The following is a 22,908-nucleotide window of genomic DNA, read 5'->3' on the forward strand; positions in this document are numbered from 1 at the left end:
AAACGTTCGTGGGGGGGGGGGGGGAAAAAAAAAAAAAAAAAAAAGAAGTCACGTCCGCTTTTTTTTTCCAGGGAGTGAACTAATGACCTGGTGATTCTATCATGAATTGGAGGTTTAATACAAACAAGCACAAAATGGTAATTGCTGCTTTTAAATAGGAAATTAAGATTAAGAATACAGAAATGACTGTCAGAGAGCTTCTATTCACCATTCCCAGGAAAGGGCCCAAGTTTCTGTCAGTTTTGACCCTTTGGAAACTGCAGATAGTTGTGGTCAGTATAAACATGCTAGTGCTTATGACCCACAATTTCAAAAGACTTCATCTTTGCAAAGTATACTTGAACCTCTTAGGCCCACAAACACTCCATTGGCACAGAGCAATGGAAAGTGCTTTTTCCTATAATCCGTCCTGAGCCTTTAGTGAAGCAAAGAGGAGGAGGAAAAAAATCTTGAAGCAGAGTATGAAGAGCAACACAATATTTACATTATTATTTCTTTCTACCAAAATGCAGCAAGTATATGGCAGGGGAGGAGAAAAGAACTAGAAAATTTGTTTTAAAAAATTTGATTGTATTTTAGAAGAGCTTTTGTGATGAAGGTGGGTGATTAGTAGAGATGATTTATGAAGATATATCGTTAAGAGAGGAAAGTCGTGAGGTAGTGTAAGAAGTTGTGAGCATTTCTGATAAATATGAGGTTTGTATTTCAGCAGTCCAGAGCTTCATGAATGTATGAAGATCCAGGGAATTAAACAGAAGAAACTTAATAAAAACATATGTATAAGGCATAACTGCAGTAGAAATCTGAATGAGTTTGTAGCAGCCAAGGTGGAAAGTTGTTTATGTAGCAAAGAGAGAGTAAGACCATAAATAAATGAGAGAAAAATTATTACTGCTACAAAAAATGAGTGCTATACTGAGTTCAATATGCTTTAACTTGTTGAACTATTTTCAACATAACATCATTTCTTAAAAATCTAGACCAGTGGCTGTTACTCATCAGTCACTGTGCCTTCATGATTAGCATTAGGTTAGTTGAGAGTCTGGCAATTATGAAAAACAGAGACAGACAGAAGAGAAAAAAATAATTTGAAATGAACAGAGGAAAGAAAACTGAATTTTATAAAAATTCTTGACTGCAACAGCACTAGAGGACATAGCATTACTGAAAACATAAACTACCACTGTGGCTGAAACTGGGATAGTAGGTCTACCCTTTTTCAATGAGTAAAGACCCTTGGGTTTATCAAGGAAGGAGGGTACAGACGCTATAGATGTTTGGTTTGGGTTTTTTTTTTTCATTTAATCAAACACATGGCACTGCTTCTAACAACACAATATTTCAGCTTTCTTTGTCTTTCTGACATCTAATAAAAACTTGGAACATTACTGTTACTAAAATAATTCTTATTTTGTCTTATTATTGTACTCCACAGTCACGTTACCTGTTGAAAAGTTTCAGTTTAATGTGACAGTGATGTAGAGGGTAAGGCAACCATTAATTTGCCACTGTCATTTATGTTTGACAGCAGCTGGCTCACCAGTCTCTGTATGTGTTGGTTTTTGCTTACATGTGTGATTTTGAGAATGGAGACAAATCAATTTATTGTGTTGGGAGGGTGTAGTAGACATGGGAAACAATCCTTACAACATTGTGATGGTCATGGGTACCTATTTTTCCAGGTTTATACGGTGTCTTATGTCATGGTGCTTTTGAACATGACTGGGACTTGTACATAGTACTGCTGAAGAGTAACATAATAATTAAATGATCCTTCATGAAGATGTATAGCTGTGAGCTGTTAAAAAGACTTGAGATGGCTAAAAGAAATCTCATGGCATTATAGTTTATATATTATGAACTCTTGAAGAAAAAACAAAATAAGGTGGGGGTGTTAGGTCAGGGATGAGAAAATTCAAATTAAAAGACTTCATTCAAAAACTGAAACAAAAATTGGAATAAGGTAAGGGCAAACTCAAGACAATGTTTATTCTAAACATGTGCAAACCTCTTTTTGATGCTGTTTTCAAAATGATGCAGCAGCTAAATGTATTATACCCCTGGGAAGCATAAACCTTAGGGCCTGATTCTCCTCACTATATAATAAGAATGGTGAAAAGTAGCCTTAAAGTAGGTATAAATTGCATTTAAATCTTCTTTACAGCTCAACAGTGGTAGAAGGGAGCCTCAGTATAAATGAGAATCAGGTCCCCAGTATTTATTTAACCCTTGGGCTTTGTATATCATTTTATTTGCACCTTTCAGAGATTTGCAGAGGGATTTTTAACCAGGATTCAGTGTACAGAAAGCTAAATGTTTTCATTGCCTTACAAGTAACTTTAATCATAGAGGCAGATCATTCTTTTTATTTCTCGAGAGGGTATGGTAGAATTTGCTGCCTTTGTACAAACTGAGCTAAATGTTTCTGACACCCATAGTATAGTGTCAATTGGAAATTCACATTTCATGTAATAACAGACCATTTTAATTTCATGAGCTAAAGAATTGGTTCCCACTTGCAAATTGTACCGAAGAAAGCAATATTGTCAGAAGAACTGGCACAGTGCTTCAAAAGATAAATCTATTGAATTAAATAAGAGGCTTTCATTACCTTTTACATTGCATTTCCATACAACATAAGCATTAATTAAACTCTTCATTGCTTTCTCCTATTCAGCAGAGCACTTGCTTGGTCTGACAAAAAATGCTGCCCAAGAAAACATGTGGCACTGAAACACAGTCATTAAAAGACACTTACTCAAGCAGAAGGGAAGGAAGGGTAGAAGGGGAGAATGTTTTGGTGCTTTTGGGCAAGTGGGACCTAGCTATAGAAATACATAATTTCTGTGATTCAGGTTTTGACAGCAAGACAGCTCTGATGACTTGTAACATGGCGTCTCACTAGGTGTTTCTCCAGGCATTTTGAATACAAACAAAAAGAAAACAATTGTCTTTGAATTTTTAAGTATATGTCTGTTTATGCAGAAGGATTCTTCAGCATGAGGAATCACTTTTGGCATGAGACAGTTCTACCTTTTGAAGTGTCAAAACAAGTCTGCAAACTGTGTCTCCCTTCCTGTGTGAGGAATGCCCAGCTATGGCAAAGCTGTTGATACAGATTCAAAGTGTTCCCAATCAAGGAGTCAGTCTTAAAGAGCTCTTTGAGTAGACCATCTTCTTCAGCTGAAGAGGCATCAGTCATGTATATTTTGTTCTGACACATTTCTATCTGTATTCAGTTCTAATTCCTTTTTTCTTTTTTTCTGATTCCAGGAGAACATTTGAGAATCTGCCCTCAGGAATATACATGTTGCACGTCAGAAATGGAGGACAAGTTAAGCCAACAGAGCAAACTGGAGTTTGAAAACTTAGTGGAGGAGACAAGTCACTTTGTACGCACCACTTTTGTATCCCGACACAAGAAGTTTGACGGTAGGCTGGGTATAATTTTCTTATTTTCAAGGTTATGGGATTTAAAAGTCAGTTATCCATAATAAATTCCAATGTTATTTACTTTACAATTACATATCACATTTGCAGTTGTCAGTTTGACTAAGAGTAAACCTACAGCTGGTATGCTTATCAGGCTTGTGATTATTGTCTTTAAATACACTGACATCAAGAATCAGACTGTTAAGCACCTGCAAGCTTGGCTAATGTTGAAAAAAAAAAGATTAGGTATGCATAGAGAGGTTTATAATTTTTGTCTCGTAGTTTCAAATGCAAAGTTTAGGTTTGCAATTACATTCACTGTTGCAGGATGAACTGTGGTTCTCCCGTGACTTTTGTTACTGTAAAGCTTTTTTTTTTTTTTTGTAGTCTAACTTTTTGTGGTCTTAAGGCTGTAGTTTTTTCCTGCATGATTTTCTTGTGAAGTACTGAGTCTCTTAGAGGGCTTCTGGCTTCCAAGTACTAAGGCCTCAGTTGCATTTGAGAGGGATTGTCATGAAACCACTTAAGCAGTATTGAACACATCTTTTATACCTAGAAAGAACTGAAAAGGACAGTTTGGGGTTTTTATTTGTTTCTAATCAGTACTCCAATCTCTTTTGGTCCTCAGCCTTTGTAAGATCAAGGGTTCAGTGTCACAATTTGCTAAATGCTTGTCTTTAACAATGAACATTAAGTAGTTGAGCTTTTCTCATAAGCCGCAGATTCGCAAAGTGTAAAAGCACTTTAGAATATTTAGTCATGGATTTATCTAAATGTGAAATCTGCATTTGTGTTGAAAGTTTCCCCATGAGCATTTCTGATTGTGTGTAAGGTGGAAGGGGTCTGGCACTGAGAGGTGTAAATTGGCATTGCAGAGAGACTGCAGAGCTGCATCTTTGCCTGTAGGTAATGTGTGCAAACAGGTGCAGTAAAGCTGGTTGACCCCAGATAACATGCATATGCATATAAACACATGTAGGAGAATGATGGAAAGGTTATCCCTGAATTTGGAAGCTTACTTCGTAACTCTGAGGTTGCATTCAGAAATGCAGATGTGTCTGACTCCTTTAAAGATTAAAAATTAAAGATTTTTTTTTTTCTGATTTTGTTTCTCTCAATATGATAAAGAAGGGAAAATTAATTATAAAAGGAGGGAATGGGGAATGTATAACATGAGGATGAGCTGGAGAAGTGTCCCCAGTAGCAGATCAGGTGCTAATATAATTTAGAAAACGTCCTTAGTCCTTGGAAGGACTGCAGTGTGGATGACTGTGCAGTGCTCTACATTGTGATGGCTTCCCTTTTTAATGTGAAGCTGGAACTTTTTCTGTAGTGGATTTTCAAAATTTTTCTTGGCTTTGAATGTCCTAAAAAAAAAATCCAGAAGTTGTGTGCAGTATTACAATATGAGTATGCAAGCAGAACAGACATTTCAAACCATCTATGGCATGTACAGGGCTTTTCTCTTTTTCTAGAAGGAAACCAAGATGATCACCAGTGTTCAGTGAGCAGTGTAGTTTACTGGAAACACTGGGCTTATTTACCACAGTTTACCTTGCTAATTTTTTGACAACTTTAGGTCTGTTTATATTTCAGTGAACTTCAGCACATTATGGCTTTTTCAGTAACCTGAAATTCTGTATCTTACACTGACAGTAAGGTATATAGCTGAAAATTACTGACCTGTTGTAAATATTGCATTCTGTGATTCTTACAGATCTGCTCTGCAGAAAGTTGGATTAAAAGACTATGTGGTTCCTTTCTGGCTTCACTGATGTTTTAAAGGGAATTTGCAATGTGAAGCCTTATCAAAGATCATTTGAACTTTGGATATATGTTCAGTATTTTAATGCTGTTCTAGAACTGTTCAAAAGTTCACTTCTATGGAAAAACTGCTTAGTTTTTCTAGAAGGGCAAATGCAATAATGAAGATATATATTCACCTAATAGACTGTCTTTCACTATAAAACCAGCTAGACTTTTGTTGCAGTTTAAAATAGGATGATGCCTTTTGGTGTATAGCAAATATTGGATTGTTAGATAATGTTGTCATGGTTTTAACTCAGCTGGCAGCCCAACAACATGCAGCCAGTTGCTCACCTTCTCCTCCACCTGGGAAAACAGGGGAGGGACAAGGAGGAAAAACTTGTAGGTTGAAATTAAAAAAAAATAGTTTAGTGACAGTAACAAAACGGTAACAATAGGAAGTTCAAAAGGGTAATGCACAGTGAGATTCCGCACCACCTGGCAACTGATACCCAGCCCACTCCTGGCAGTGATCCTGACAGAATGAAGATCCCACCATGCCTACTGGAAGCAAGAGAGAACCCACCTCCTTTATATACTGAGCATGTTGTCACATAATATGGAATACTTCAATGGCCAGTCCAGGCCCAGCACTCTGGCTGGGCCCCCTCCCAGCTCAAAGAAAGCTAACTCTTTCCTGGTCGAAATACTGGTTGGGCTCCCCAGCTGTGCTCTCCCGGCTCAAGAAAATTAACTCTATCCCAGCCAAAAACAGGAAAACCATCAATTTTTTAATTCTTCAAGGTCATCTTTTCTGTTGTTTTACCTTGATACTTTGCTTGTACAAGGGTATTGTGGTACATGACTCAGCCATTTGGTGCTAGTATACCACAGAGAACAAAATGAATACAGCCAATTGTGATGATTTTATAGAAGTTATGTGCAGCACCTGTGTTTATTGAGAGCAGCATATCTAAGCAATAACAGAATGTATGAACATTTAAGTAATGTTGAGATGGAGAGTATATTACCATTGCTCCCATGAGGAGTTACAATAAACTACTGTTGCTGCCAGCCTCTGTGTTCATGCAGACTTTTATATATATATTTTACAAACTCTTGAAAGGAACATGGAAGGTCTTGTAGATTTTTGAAGATTTTTTTCCGCTGTACCAGGCACACCTTAGAGTAATGTTAATCTTTACAACATAAGTGTGTGAACCTTCATATGCCTTGCCTTTATCTTACTTGCTTTCTGTCCCACATCCATACACTTAAGCATAGATGGAATGATTTTATGATTTCCATTTTGGGAGGTAATTTGAGGTCAATTTTCCATTTCAGGATTTTGCCCTAGATTCCTATTCATGATTTTATCTACAAGGAAACTCAGTCTGCTATAACTTAAACATTGTCTCTTTAGCCTCTGGTCAAACACACATTCTTACATAAAATCACAGAATCATAACATGATTGAGATGTGAAGGCTGCTCTGGATATGGCCTAGTCAAGCCCCCCAGCTCAAAGCAAGGTCAGCTACCACAGGTTACCCAGGATCATGTGCAGCTAGGTTTTGAAGATCTCCAAGGATGGAGACTCCACATCCTCTTTGGGCAACTTCTGCCAGTGTTTGACCATCCTCGTGGTAAAAAGCTGTTTTCTTGTGTTTAAATGGAATTTTCCATTTTTCTAATATGTGCCCATTGCTTCTTGTCCTGTCACTGGGCTCCATTGTGAAGATCATGGCTCCATCTCCTTTACTCATCCCACCAGACATTTATACACATGGATCAGATCCCACCAGAGCCTTCTCTTCTCCAGGCTGAACAGTGCTGGATTTCTCAGCCTCTGCTCGTATGGCCCAGTCCCTTCATAATCTTGCTGCCCTTTGCTGGACTTGCCCCAATATGTCCATATCTCTCTTGTACTGGGGAGCCCAGTTGTGCACCCATCACTCCAAATGTGGCCTTACCGGAGCTGAGCTGAGAGGAAGGTTCACCTCCCTCAGCCTGCTAGCAATGTTCCTACATCATTACTATGTCAATTTTGTATTTCATTTTACCTGAATTGCAGTACTTTCCAAATTTCTACAAGAACTAATTTTTGTAATAACTATAAGCAGGAGAAGCTAAATATGAAATTCATAACAGAGACCTTTTAAACTATTAAGTGCTTTGGAACCAGCTATGATCAGAAAAAATGATATCTTTCTTTTAACTATAAATCAGTTATTGCATCCTAAAGCTCTGTACAATCATACTCATTCATTTGCCCTCCACATTACTAAGGGGCTGTCACTATGTTGGGACTTTTAACTGCTCTATTCTTCCTGGTTCATTTTTTCCTAAGTGTTTTATTCCTCACAGGACATGACATTCAAAGTTGTCTCAGAGCCAAAGATCTCACTACTGTATTTCTTATTTGGTTTCCATATTCTAGACAATCAGTGTGAATTAGTTTGTCACTACACAACATAATACCAGCTGCCAATTGTTTCTTGGCTGAGCCTTATGTGCAGATGTTTACATCTGTGTTGCCCACATCTCCGCCATTGCATTGCCATACTGGATGGTCATTTAAAAAAAAAAACTATCTGGAATATCACTAAGGAGGTGCATGAGGACCCAGGGAATCTTCTCCTGAGCATCTTGCCTAAGAAAGCAAGCCTTGAAATGAGAAAATTCCTTTGAAAAAGTAGGTGTTCAATGTTCTTAGCAAAGAATGCAGTAAGTGTTTCAGCAATGGGACTCACAAACCCTTCCAAAAACTAGGAAAATGAACAAAAATCCTTCCAGCTGACAGGAAACAAGCAGGAAGTGAAGAGTTCCAGCAGAGACAGATTCTTCTTTTGCCTCAAGGCTTTTGGTGGGACTAATTCAAATAAGCAGACATGTAACAATCAGCTGTTTCCTCTCCTAGCAATAGACAAGCAATCATGCTCCAATTCTTGGACCCCCACTGCATACCTCAAAGCAGCTTAAAATATATTATACTCCCAGTTTAGCTGTAATAGTACCATTTTATTATTACTGATTCCCTTGCATAGTGGCATTGCTGAGCAGCTGTTTCACAGACAAGCCAATTTCTTTTAAGTATTGCTCCATCAGCAAGCTGCAACCAGCCCTACTGGAAGGTTTTATCATGAATGTTAATGAGGAGACAAGTAGATGTTCAGTGACATTTTCTCACTAATCCTTTGAATAACTATAGGAAAATAATAGCAAAAAATTTTAATTTAAGACAAATACATCAGAACCTGTTAAAAGAGACAGTCTCATTCTCATTAAAAAGGTGAAGTACTAGTCTTGGTAATAGGGTTAAAAACGAAAGAATGTCTAAGAATAGCTGTCATGAACTTGAATGGATATGGATAGCCTTCAGCAGAATGTGTGAGGCATGATGCCATTTAAGGAAAATAACCTGAATAGCGTAAGAACCAATCTGCAATGGCATTGATCTATCTTACAGGGTCGTCATTCCCCATGCTCCTTTTTCTTACAGTCTAGGAGAACAGTGATCCATACCCATTAGTGCTGCTTATATTTCTTACAGTCATTACCAGCAGTAACAGTGTAAATTACAGAGCAGAAAATAAATTCTCAAAGATAATCCCCCAAAACAGTATCTGCAAGAATAGCTGTCATCCCAGACGTCCTGTATTCCTTTTTCTTTTCTGGCACATTTTATGAAAGAACTTGAAGAAAAATAGTGGGCTTGAATCTTTTCTTGATATTAGAGCTGACAAAAATATGTTTTGTGCAGCTGCTTTCCAACAAAGAGCTCTTCAATGAGAACTCTTGTGGCCAGGTATAGCTATCTCATTAAACCTGGCAAAAAAAAGCATGAAAAGTAAAATAAGAGAGATGCTAGAAGTTGAACTACACTGTGGTTCAGCTTCATGGCCACTGCATGTCTTCTGCCCTCCGGTCCCCCTTCCTTCCACCCTTGCTTCCCAGCCTGCCAGCCCAGCTTCAGCCCAGCTCCTGCCTGGAGCTGCACTGACCTCTGTGGACCTTCTACAGAGGAAGGGGGAGCACAACAGCACAGGAGCCCACTTGCACACTGGTGCTGTCATGGTCCATGGGTGAAGGACAGCCTTTCAGCAGGATATTTTTTTCCACATTTTGCTTACTTTGAGTGTGAAAGGGCACGGTTTTCACAGGCAGAGTTTTGTTTTGTTTCTTTATTTTTTGGAAGCATGGAATCAGAAACGTCTGCCTTTTCCATAGACCTGTTTGGGAGGAAGGAGGCTTTTGAGGAGTGTTGGAAAATCAAATAGATACAGTATAATCTCTGTACTTTATGCAACTACTTGTATTATTTTAGTGCTGCCATGTCTGCGACAGAACGTAGGCTCCACCATACTGAAGCTGGGATACTAGATATTTTGGGGTTTAGTTCTGGTCAAGGTGGTGTTGTTTTGTTTTGTTTTCTTTGTTTGTGTTACAAGATTTCAATGTTGGTTTGCAATGTGCTTCCCACCAAATGCAAAATCCATTGCAGGACAGGTGGATTTTTAAAGCACCACAACTGTTCAGCTGTAACGGTGCTAGCAGGGCCACAGTTTCCATGTAATTCATCTACTGTTTTAAAACACTACATAACTTCTGCACTTGCCAAAATACAGGCCTTAGAGCAGTTAGAAGCCTTAAAAAAAGGTAACATCTGCTGGCTTGTAGTATGTAACTTCTTGCAAGCTTTTGTTCGACATCTGGCACAAGTTTTTAAACTTTACAGAGATTCTTGATAAAAGATCCCCTACCTTATATTTGTCAGGAAACACTAATTTGAAAATAAAACATTCTACACCTGATCCAAATCCCATCATCAGAGTTGATGATAGCTTAAGAGGAACCTCTATTACCTATAAATGATTTTACGGTCTAATCCTGTAAAATTTGCGCTATTACTGTTTATCAGTTTCACATATTATGTCAAAAGGTGTGAATCATATTAGATCAAAATAAATTATTTTTAAAAAATTAACCAAAAGAGGACAAGTGTCAAGCCTACAAGACTTGGAAAGGAAGGATTGGCCCAGTAGTAAGAAGAGTTTCCAGCCATGGGTGCAAATTCCTCTAATCTGGTCAAGTCTTGTACTGAAAGGCAGAGCTGTGGGAGCTGAGGTCTTCTGCATGCTCCCTGCTGCTGGAAATGCACTTCATGCCTTTGGATGGCTTGTACTCTCCACTCTTCTGCAGCTTCCTTTGCTAAGTGCAGCTGGTCAGTGGAGCCTCTGACCTTCTAACCAGCTGCATCAGGTTTATGAAGCTGCAAAGCAAAGGACAAGCTGCTACCTTGTGCTGGAACAGGCGAATATAACCCACTCTCAGATGGATCTACTTAGAAAGCCTGTTGTCCATCCAAATATACTCAAATTCAAACAGACTTTGAGAAGGCAGAGATCCAGTGTTTTTCCTATGAAGCAGAAAACAGAATTTTTCGTGCTGAATATTAGATGTCTACAGTGTAGGGTATTCCTGGAGGTTCCCTTGGTAGTCAAGAGGGAATGATGGGTGTAAGTCATGCTGGTCTAAAGTTTACACCTCAAACAGGCCTGGAAAAATCTCTCCCTGAAGTGCTTATTTCTCTGTATTGATTAGAGAGGGCATTTAGTTCAGAGATAGATGCCTATACTGTGGACGTACTTACACATTTGTTCAGATAAATTCCACCCCAAGGAATGGAATAAAAGTGAAACATTTAAAACACTCCTGCGGCTTTCTTTGTGCTTTATTTGCCTCTTTTAGAAAAGTAATCCTCCTTTTGTGCAGTATTTTGTGGGGAAAAAGACATTAAAAATACTGAGTCAAGTAAGCCGTATGGTGGTTAGTTATTATCTTATGCTGGTTGAAAGAGACTGTTGCCCTGTTGAATTCAAATGACATTTAATCTTTGGTGAATCTCTGAACATTGTATGTTTTTAACATTTTATGATGGAAATTGTTTTCTGAGCTTAGTGTCCAAGCCTTAAAAATACTAACCCATAAGTAAAATTACTGATAGTATTACTAATACTAAAAATCATGCGATTAAAGATGCTTCATATGCATATGGACAACTATAGGAATAGTAAAGGACTCAGCCTCAAGTCCATCACACTGATGAAAGACATCAATCTTCTGACAATCAGCCACTAGAGTCTCTGTTAGCAATACTTGATTGTTAACTTTGATAGTAGGTGCTCACCTGACACAGCAAGGACAAAACCATGCTGTAAGAGTCAAAATTAGGGACTGTATATAAAAACAATGCTACAAAACAAGGGTATTCATACATAGAATCAGCACCCTGGGTAATAGGAACTGTAGCCTTATCATTTTTCATCTGTTGTCCTCAACCATCATTAAATGAAGGATTGCATTTTTTAGATTAGGGATCTAATTAGATCTATCTATTAAATTAGATAGATTTGGGATCTATTTTTTTACATTAATCTCTTGACTCTACTACACAGTCGTTATCATTTTGCTGCCCTTCTACTCGTAATTCTTTTGCCTGTGTGTCCAAACAACTGGGAAATTAAAAGCAAACTTAAAATAGTAGATCATGAAGAAGATCCTGTAATATTTGAAAAAAGATATGGTGAATGTCTGTACCTGTATTTCTGCTTATCTAAAAGGCTTTTTAAAGTCTATTTTAAATTAAAGTTTCATTTTTTCCTTTTACCTCTGTGCTGTGGTTTACCAGAAAAATATGAAAATGGCTCTTTTTCTGGGAGGAGTGTTATAGGAATGTCACTTTTAGCAGTAAGATAGGTCCTTTAGGAACAGAAGGAAACTATATGCCTATGTGCCATAAGAATACTTTCAGAGAGCGTTTAAAAACAGACGTATTAAGGTCCACTTGTACTATACTTAGTAGTAACTATGAAAATTGCATCTATAAATCAGAGCTACCAAATCTTCAGGAAGAAGATAGGAAAGATGTGGCACAAGGATATTGCTTCTGAAGTCTTCCCCGCTTGATATGCATTAGCTCCCATTCTATACTGATAGCTGAGACGTAAAAATAAGCATATGCTGCTACACTCCTGTAGCACAGTCTAGCAGCTTGTCTGTGTAGGTGCTGGTAGAAAGGAGTAGCAATCGGTACTGTGTGGGAAACCCCCCTTGATGCTGGTGAGGGCTGACAAATGATGTACGGGCAGGCTGGTTAGTGTAACACCATGCTTGCCACGCAACTGTCATTAGAAGTGACACCTCCATAACTAGTGGAGTTGCTGCTGGACAAACTGCTACAGACAAAATAAAAGCAGTTCACCAAGATGTAAACCCTACTAGATTACTCATGCTTGCTTGTTGCTTGTTGGTACTGTGCATGGTCATTCATGTGTTGTTTCTGAAATCTTGGGACTTAAAAAAAAAGCATGGCTCAAAAGACACAGGCACATATTACTAAAATGTTCCAATTTTCCTAAATATATTGGAACACTAAATTTCACTGATTCTCCATAATGCTTTTTAGGGATTCTTTTTCTCAGTATTACTGATACAGTTCCCACTTGCTCACTTCTTGGGATATTTCCATAAATTGGGATTTTTATTTTCAACTTTCCAATCTTTTCTGAGTTGTACTGAAATGGTTTTGTTTAACGTGTTTATTATATATGCATTACATGCTCAGTTTACTCTAGGGTATGTATAGATTAATTTACAAGCTTTGTCAGAAATAAACTCATTTTATTTTACTTGTAGCCTGTGTGCTTTATGCAATCAGAATGATATATCACTGAAAAGTCAGCTGAATGTTTCAGCAATGTGCAGGTCAGTTACCTATCATTAACAGTAGTGATATTGTAAGGGCAATGCATAAAGCAGGAGATTAGCTGGAAAATGAGGGAGAGTGAGCGAGAAGGGTAGAAACAAAAATACTGTGTCATGAGCTATCATGACTATAATCATGTAAAGGACAGTATATAGCTTACAGGAGAAATCTTAGATGGATAACTTGATGCAACTTTTGTGGAAGATAGTCTTCATATTAGTAGAGAGACAGATGGTGGGACACCATTTATACCTGAAGTGTGCTTTGAAGCTCTACCAAGAATTTTATGAAATGGACAACAAACCTTAAAGGCCTGAAATATATCTTCTTTACTATATGGCAGGTTATTAATTTAACATTCTTAGTTGAAATTATTTACTGTGAATTGATACTTTTTTGTGTTGTCATAACAGCATCTAGAAGCCATTTGTTATTTCTGAGTTAGAAAATTCATCAACACACAGCTAAAAGTCTGTCCTTGCTCTTGAAGAGCTACAGTCATAGTGAAAACCTTAGACATATGTGAAGCAGGAAGGAGGTGAATGTAGGACATTTTCAGTCAATGAAATCTCAGCAGCATTAGGGCCAAAAAAAGGCAACAGGAGGTAGTTTCTGACTACTAACTTCAGTGAGTGGGTACAATGTATGTGATTTAACTTGTACTCTGCTAAGAGCAACTTGACTGTGCAGGTACTAAAATTGGGCTGAGGAAATAAATTCTGTTGTTTATTTCTGCTTTTTCCTTCTTCTTACATTGAATCATTTTCATAGGGGTGTGCAGCTTAAGGCAGGCATCAATTGATACATACTTGTATAAAGTTGAATCTAAGTTTGGGAACACCATGGAGTAACCGATGGAAGATGAGGTGATCTCTGCTTGATATGAACTATTTTTTGGATCATGTAAAATCTCTAGAGGGGGAAAATATGACAAGCTTCCATGTCAAGGAATACAGACTAGGAAATATATTATTTTCTAAGAGCAACTATTAAGACTAAGCAAATAATGACTGGGTGTTTAATTTTCAAAATCTGGAAGCAGTTGTTTGAAGAAAACACTTTGTTTCAATCATCACACAAGATTTAAAGTTGAAATATGTATTTCATGTCAACAAATTGCTATGCAGATTTAGTTCTGAATTTCAGTAAATTCAAGTATTTTAAAGGATATCAAATGAATGCTAAAGATTCTTTTCAACTGAAGAAATACAACATTTGCATTTAAAAACGAGGAAACAAATTATTATAACCTTTTTTGCAATGGTATATTTTATGGCACAGTGAAATTCTATGAATTTGTGAAAAGCGATGTTAACACTTTGTTCAGCTTTACAAGCAAATTTCAAACACTCCCAGGAAAGTAGTGTTTCTTTGGTGTCTTCTATTGTATGTATCTCTATAACTTTCCTGGTACTCCTGCAAGTAAATTACATATTAATTTAAGATCTCATGAAATAACTTGCAGAGGCAATCTGTCTCAGTTTGTCTGGTGCCTAATGAAGTTTCAGTACTGGCCATGAGCTGAAGATGCTTCTAGTCTATGAGGAGTGGATCTCAGAGTCTCAGACATCTCAAGATTGTTTTGGGGCTCTGCCCAAACCCAGCTAGCTGGGAACTACTGCCTAGTGAAGAGAGATAAAACTAGTGGAGAGCTATAGCTGTGAAATTAGGGGGGGGTTTAGGCCAATGCCCAGAAGCTATCTTTTTCTTATATGTAGTCTGTCTTTGAGATTAAGCTTCCTACTTTGATACCGAAACATACATGATCTGATACTTTAAAATTCCACTGTGCACTTGTAAGCATGTTGATATTCAGTTTAAACGTTATGATTTATTTAGTCACATACTGGATTTTAAGTCTAAGTAAAGTCATACAGGCTTGATTAATCTAATTGTTTATCAGTAGGGGAGGAGGTTTTTTGTTTGCTTGTTTCTATTAGCTGGAAACTTGAACCAGTGAAAAAAAAAATCCATGTTTAGTGATGTTTCTTACATTGCCACATCCTACTTGATTCAATTTTGCCACATTAACCCAGAATCTGATCATTTTTGGAGTTTTACTCTTCTAGCAATGTAGTCAGTGGGATTTGCGACATTTTAAACACAGTCAAGATGCTGATAAATCAAAGAACCTTTTTAAGTACTCACCAGTTGTATAGTACACCCTATACCACATGTGACATTTTTCTGTGCCAGTGTGGAGCTTGAAGTGTCATGTCTGAAAAATCACAGGGCATAAGAACAGTTTGGAGATGGGGGAGAAGAAATGGAGAGCTGAGTGGTGCTAGTAACAGTTTTCTGTAGTGGTGAGGAATACCCACTACCACACATTCCTGTCTTTCTAGGATGCTTCCTGGGATTTGTTCTCAAGATGTCATTGAAAGTCCTTCAAGACATTCCTCCTTAACCACTCTTCTAATGTTTTGGCCTAGTCATCATTTTATCAATACCAATTATTAAGACATTACATCTATTCAGTTTCATTCTGTTCATTATACTGACTTAAAGATATGATTTATCTGGTACACAGAATCACAGAATCAACTAGGTTGGAAAGGACCTTGAAGATCATCCAGTCCAACCATTAACCTAACACTGACAGTTCCCAACTACACCAGATCCCTCAGCACTATGTCAACCCGACTCTTAAACACCTCCAGGGATGGGGACTCCACCACTGGCCTGGGCAGCCCATTCCAACACCTAACAACACCTTCTGTAAAGAAATACTTCCTGACATCTAGTCTAAACCTTCCTTGGTGCAACTTGAGGCCATTCCCTCTTGTCCTATCGCTCTTGTTCTACACATTTTACTATTAAATATCAATCAATCCTTTGTCTATGTCAAACTCTTTACACTGAGCACAGATATATCTCCAAAAGCCAATAAGTGGACTGAAACAAATAAATTTGTATTCTGTGGCAGCTTGTGTCCAAGCTGAAGTTATTTTAGGGTGATATATTTTTTTCAGCAGTCTACTGCCAGGGATTAGCTTCTAAGTAAGTGTCCCATCCCACCCTGTGGGCTACAGTGAAGTTTTATTTAATTGTCTGTGCAGTACGAGAAGTGACAACAATCACCTGAAAGGTTTTGCCAAATATAAGTTTACTTGAAACCCAGCAACGGCACAACAGATAGTATACCAGCTAGGCAAAACTTGAATCACAACCAAAAGCCGTGAATACAATGAAAACAGCATCTCAGGCAAAGTTTTATAACAAACCACAAATGCACTGACAAACTGTACAACATGTAACATATACTAGCAACCCTTAAATCATATAACATATCCCAACAAGCCCTGTAACATGTCCCAGCAAGTCCTATATGCGGAAAATGAAGCATGGGATAGAAGAGAAGAAAGGGGAAAAGAGAGCAAGAGAAAGGAAAGGAGAGAGAGATTTCACCAGTCCTGGCTCCAGTGTTGATCCAGCCAGGCTACAGGTCCAGTTCCAGAGGGGTGCCACACGGGGCTTCAGTTACTGTCCTTTTATAATCCTTTGCCCCTCTTCTAGGCAGGTATTTGGATTCTTTAAGCTAATTAGGTGTCATGCTCAGTTCATGCTTCCAGAAACTTCCCACCTCCGGTGCATGCATAGTTTGTACCTTCAGAGCCTTCTGGAAATGGGTCATTGTGCTTGGGGGTCATTGGGGAGCTACTCCCTCCTCCTTGTAGGTATGACCACTGTCTGACCCCTCTTCTTAATGCACATGTCATTAAAATGGCCTCCCCATTGGATCTTCACGGAGTCCCTCAAGGTAGGGAACTCTATCCTCCGAGAGGTGCAGTCCCACCTCTGCAGGACCCCTCCTTGCCAAATCTCCCTGTTGTTACCTGCACTACTCTGGCATTTCCACAGAGACTGTCTCCTTTGTCAAAGTTCCCCACTGGATGTTTGAGGCATCAGTTGTGTCTTTGTTGGACCATCACAGCACCTTGTACAGTGACATAATTAAAGATAGGGATAAAATAAAATGCCTTGCAGGATAGGTGTCCCTACGTGACAGGTTCTCTGTTAAATAAAAATGAGATATTAAATATCAAGTGATCATTAAGGAAAATTAAATTAAGAATATATGCAACTCTTAGACTGGAAATTACCCTAGACTTTCCTTTCCCCTACACTTTATAGTCATGGTATCACAGTCCTTGAATAACTACGGGCATAATTGTTAGGTTCGTTTTAGCAGTTTCAGTATAGATGTGATCAATGAATCAGGACCTGCCTTATCCAATCTGCATACCCTTATATGAGTACTTTTTTTTTTTTTATGCCAAAATAAAATATGAAAATAGAAGAGGCTTTGGAAAGTGAGAGAAACAGGAAAAAGTTTTCAAATGGCCCTTCAGTAATGCTCCTTGTGGAATGAACATACTTCTGGACTGAGGAATCTGAGTGGACCTGAATTCTGCTTTTCTCTGATTTTACATAGTTCTTGAAAACGAGAAAAATATTAGTTCAATGTAATAATTGACCAGTTCTAACAACAGAGCCAGAGAGACAATACTATTCTTGCCAGGATAATATCATGCTTAAGTGTTCTCAGGGAAGCCTAAAAGCATAAGGATTTACTTGGATTTTCTGGCATTTTACATTCCTACATTCTCTTCCTTAACGTGACTGGGTTTTTGAACTGCTTTCTTTCATATGCACTGAAATCCATGACCATACATAAAACTAGAAGAATCTCTGTTCAATTCTTAGCCCATGGGTAAGTCTGTGCTCGCCCTAAATATAGGCAGGTTTAATGCCGGGCTTTTGGATAGGGATCAACTGCATTTTCAGCTAATGCATAAAATAGAATGCAGCAGGCCAAAGCAATGGTGTGCCCAGTATTTTTTAAAAAAGCATTCTGAAATAAAACTCTTTATCCTCACCTTCACCTCGTCTATACTCGTGATTTATGTAGTTACCTTGCTGAGAGATGTGTTTCTCTAGTGTGATCTGGTTTTCCACTTACGCATCAGTGGGTTGATCCCTAAAACTTTACCACTGTTGTAGCGGTGTACCTAAGAGGAAGTGGTTTTGTTCACCTGTTTCTAAAGAGGTGCGTGGAAGAAGAACGGGGCAGAAGAGGAAGGAAAGATTAGACATGAGAGAACTGACTTTTATGGTGGCCTTAGTTCCATGAAAGGATGGATAAGCACTGAAACCTGGTGACCCAAGGAAGAACACCTCAGCAAAGGTCTCTCACTGGGCAATCCACAGGGCTTTATTGCCATTGCAGTTGATGGATTGATTTGTCAAAGGTTGCAGGATCTGATAAATCATCTAAAGGTATGAGCAGGAGAAGCTGGCTGTTACCTATGGATTGTTTACCAGCACAAAGATTTGTTGCTGTTTAGTATTATGTAGTATGTATATCTGCCTTCCTCCTGGCACCGGCTTTTCCTCTTAACTTGAATTAGACCTTCAAATACTTGAAAGGAAACAATCTTAGCACCACATAAGAACAATAGCAGTTTCCTGGTTTGAGTAAAATTTTTAAATATCTAAATTTCTCTTTAATTTACTTCTCTAATGCTGATTTTAAAAAATTTCTAAATAGAAAATGTGTTACTATGCAGGCTGACAGTGCATTTATTGATAATCTATATTGTGTTTATTTATTTTTACTACTTTAAGCATACTCAGCTATAATTCATATATAAATTAGGACTAGCAGTGATGTGAGAGGCTCTTTATATAATCTCTGAAATTAAAAACAAAAAAAAACCCAAATACAAACAAAAGCATTAGGAGTAAAAACAGAGACCCAGTGACCATTTACAGGGGTGATTTGTGCATCCCTAATGCAGTGCTGTAGGTGTGCAAAACCAGGTATCCATGAACATTCTATTGGCAGGTCTCAAACTGAGACTTGGGTGATAATATTGCTTGTCAGTTTGTGCAGTGCTGTTCATTCCCATGTGAAAATAAAAAGTTAATCCTGTGACCATGTGTTACTTTTTTGTCTGTTGCTTGCTCAGTATTTTTGCTTGTGGCTTACAGAATTTTTTTTTAATATATATAAGGAGATGAATATCAGTCTTGCATTTTAAATGTTGTACCATTACTAGACATACTGGTAGCAAGATAATTTTCTGATGGGTATTGGGTGCACAGATAAAATGGAAAACCAAGGCATCTTTGTAACAAGGATATTTTTAGATCAAAATATTAAAAATAATTGAAAATAATCAATTGCCAATGAAAAAGGAAGAATTTCACTTTACTTTTGCTTGCAAAGATTTAAAAGATACTGCCTAAAGTTACTCTTGTTTGAATGAGTGACTTTTGTTTTCCCTGAATATAACTCGTATACAGGACTTCAGTGTTCCTAGATGTCGATTCTTTCTTTCTGTCTTTTTAAAAATCTCCTTTTCCAACTCAGACCTTACATAACCTTCTCACTTGAAATTTCCTTCATTAATATGAGGAACATGTTTAGGCTGGTTACAATTAAACTTACTGTTTGAGAATTTTAAATGGCAAAGTTTAGGATCAACCATGAGGTCGCCTTACTGTGATAGTCATACATACCATGAGCCAACTTTAAAACAACTAAACTGGTTTAGCTTGTTAAATCAGCAAAAATGTGCTGTGTTTTTTTCACATAAAAGAGAGAGGAGGATGAAAGAAAGAGAGAAAGAGAGGTCAAAATTCAATAGTCTGTCCATGTAGTATGGCAAGTAAATCTTGGAGAAAAGAGCAAAATACTGTTAAGAGAGTAGGAAAATTAGGAGATGGAAATTTTGAGAAGGAGGAACTCGATAACTTAGTGCTTGGCTGTCTGCTTTGTTCAGCTGTGACATAAAAACATCAAAGCACCAATGCAGATTTCAAACTCCTAGGAAAGGGCCAGACCCTGCTCCCACCAATGCCTTACCACTTAGTCTATTTAAAAGACTTTTTCAGCCTACCCAGTGAAACAGCATGCTATCAAATTCACTAATAGACCATCTACTAATAAGTGCAGCAAGTTCTGCAACATCTAAAAGGTTTCTTCTCAGCTTCTGTTTGCAAAACATGTGTGAGTTAATGGAGTATCACATTTATATAGTGCTGGGGCATTGACCTGGAGTCTCTTCAGGAAATGGATCTAGGTTTTACCTAAATGTACTGTGCTTTACAATGGAAACAGCCCACATATTCCAATAAGATGCTAATGTTTTGTTCATTAAATAATAGAAGAGGATGACAACTTTTCTATCCCTGAATCTTTACCATCTATACATTACTATGCTGTTCCTTCTTGGAGGGAACATATCTTCCAAATAATTTCTCTGTGTTTGCCAACTGAATTACTGAGTAAACCAGGGCAGATTAAAGTTTACAGTAATGATCACGGTTTGTATGACCAGGGGAAAGAAAATAATTTGGTTTTGTTTCCAAAAGTTCAGTGCCATTTGGGAAGGAATTTGGAGAATGATTTAGAAATGCCTAGGGAGTAGAGTACTTCTAAGGCCACATCCTTGTGAAAGCATGATTCTGAGATTAGTCGCACAGATAAGTAATAAATCAAACTTTTTGTGATGCTCGTGTCAGTATGTCTGTCATATTTGAACGAACATAGAACATGCTTATGGATTGTCAGGCTTTCCTGTTAACATTGACATCCCTTTTTAGGTAAAATATAAAGAAAGGCTGAAAACAGATTTAGCAATTAGAATTCAGTAGATAAATTAACATGGTCTGAAAAATACTATCCCATACCCCATCTACTACCATAAAAGACAATTACAAATTGCATATTCATTCTCCAAATGACAGAGCTTGTTTTCAGATCTGGTTCTGCTTCAAACATTTCTGATTAGATGCAAGACTCTGCTGAAAAGAAAATTTGTAGTCAGATTTTGCAGAGTTGTCCTGCATTGTCATATTTTAACCAAATACATAATTCTCTCTAGCCACATAGAAGGACTTTACACATATTATTCACAGGGGAAAGAATATGCAAAGGATCATTTTCCCAGAATGACAGAGATGGAAATCATAGGTGTTAAATGAGAATGTAAATCACAAATCCCTAAACCTTTGAACCACAAGTATGCTAATTCTTTCTTTCAAGAAGTTTAACCTGGACAAATCTTGACATTTCTTCTGTACTTCTGAACTATGAAAACATTCTTATACGTATAAAGATGATGAAGAAACTGAGGCACATAAAGACAATCTGACTTTCCTGAGGTCACACAATGTGGTAGAAACAAAATTGCAAATGAACAAGGACTGGTTTTCATCCGCATTGTCTTAGACCCTAGATATAACCTCACCTTCCTTGATGTTAGTGCCATAAAGTTTTTAGAGAAAGTCACAGTTTTTCTTGATTTTCATTGATCAAAGCTCTTTCTGTAAGCAAGAATTCTTTTTATTTTCTCTTTTGAGTTTAATTTTCTCTCATAGTCACTGTTTATTATGTTTTTGTCAACTCCTTTCAGTTCAGTTTTTTCACCGTAGAAGTGTCCAGATCTATACACAATATTCAGTGAGTGTGCCATGTTACCATAAAAGGGATTCTGGTTTAAAATGTCCTTTGCTTTATGAAATAGAACTTAATTTTTTTCCTTGCTGAAATGCTGTATTACATATTCACGTTACATTTATTACCTTCAGGTCATTTTCCCCCAGATGTTCCTGTTGAATTTTTTCTTATTTGTCTTAAATGCATTCACTTGTATTTTTGAGATTGAACCTACTTCACTACTGACTGTCAATTTTTATTTTCAGTCACTACAGAATTTTTGTCTTACCTCTATATAAGTTGTTGCAACACCTCCCATTTTGGAATAATCTACAAATTTATTTAATGTGCTGTTTACTCCTTCTTCCAGGTGATTAATAGATGATTCATTTGAAAAGAACACCCATTCTTTATCTGACACAAGCTCTTTGGGATATACTACTAACATAACTAATTAGACTGCTGAAATTCTGCCATAACCTCCTCTCATCGTTGATCTTTCAAAACAACAGTGCTCTCATTTTACGAAATTGCTGTGCAGCATCACACCAGCTTTCCACAGCTAAAGGGGATCACTGAACCCCAGTTATTTATCAAAAAAAAAGCAAGGCTTTTTCTTCAGGTCTGTTACCAAATTGCAGTAGACTTGTGGCCTTCCTAGATTCAGTGTTCATAAAAACATTTAAGTTTGGCTGGGACTAAAATTGTTTCTGTGAGTACCATTGCTACATTAATCACTCCATTTCTGTATCTCACTGGTTATTAGGGTGCCTAGTATATCCTTAAAAGAGTAAATAACTACTCATCCTTGATTTCCTCAAATTTTCTCCAAAACTAACAAATAACTATATTATTTCACAAGGCGTGGCTGGCTTTTGATTTTAGCCAGTAAATTCTGTCCAAGGCACCAAGGCACCATTCTTTAGTGAGCTAACTAAATACTAAACTTTAGCGTATTTTGCAGCACTTCTTAGCTGTTAAGCAGAACCTCCTGACTACAAGGGCTTCAAATACAGTTTCTTTATCAGAAATTTTGTTTCAGTTGCCAAATACTTTATATTTACCATATTTCCATACAGAACTGGAAAACCAATGTTATAGTCACGTCATACCCAACAGCTGAACAACACTGTTACCTACTTATTCATCCTCTTAAGACTGTCTTCTCCATAAAGGCAAGACAGTGCTGCCTTTTAGGCTGGAGAGAGATTTCACGTGCACTTAGTAAATCCAGATTCATTTTGTGGCAGCTTCTAGATTTTTCTTCTTCCTCTCTAGCTATGCTATGTTGTCCTCCAGGAATGTGTTCTGATATCATACACACTGGAAAGTGGCAGCTGTTGCTAAATGATGGTGTTTGAATGATAAGGATACTCTCTGATAGAATTAACTATTACAATGACTGTTTACTTGATATGATATAAAAGTTGTGACTGCCTACCCAGAATGTCAGCATACCTGTATATATAAAAAAAAAAACAACAACGAAAAACCAAACAAAAAAACCCCACCCCCCC

General features: G+C 37.5%; 1 protein-coding gene across 1 annotated transcript in view; it reads left to right on the forward strand.

The window, feature by feature from the left end:
* Positions 1–3,266: 3,266 nt before the first annotated feature.
* Positions 3,267–22,908, forward strand: part of GPC6 (glypican 6) — a gene marked incomplete at its 5' end in the record, with an annotated part of 542,142 nt that continues 522,500 nt past the window's right edge. The window contains one exon of the mRNA XM_026845592.1: positions 3,267–3,432. Coding sequence (XP_026701393.1) covers positions 3,267–3,432 — 166 coding nt within the window. The remainder of the gene's footprint in view (positions 3,433–22,908) is intronic.

Source organism: Athene cunicularia (genome assembly GCF_003259725.1).
Source record: "Athene cunicularia isolate RWA chromosome 1 unlocalized genomic scaffold, athCun1 chr1_part1, whole genome shotgun sequence".
Taxonomy (NCBI): domain Eukaryota; kingdom Metazoa; phylum Chordata; class Aves; order Strigiformes; family Strigidae; genus Athene; species Athene cunicularia.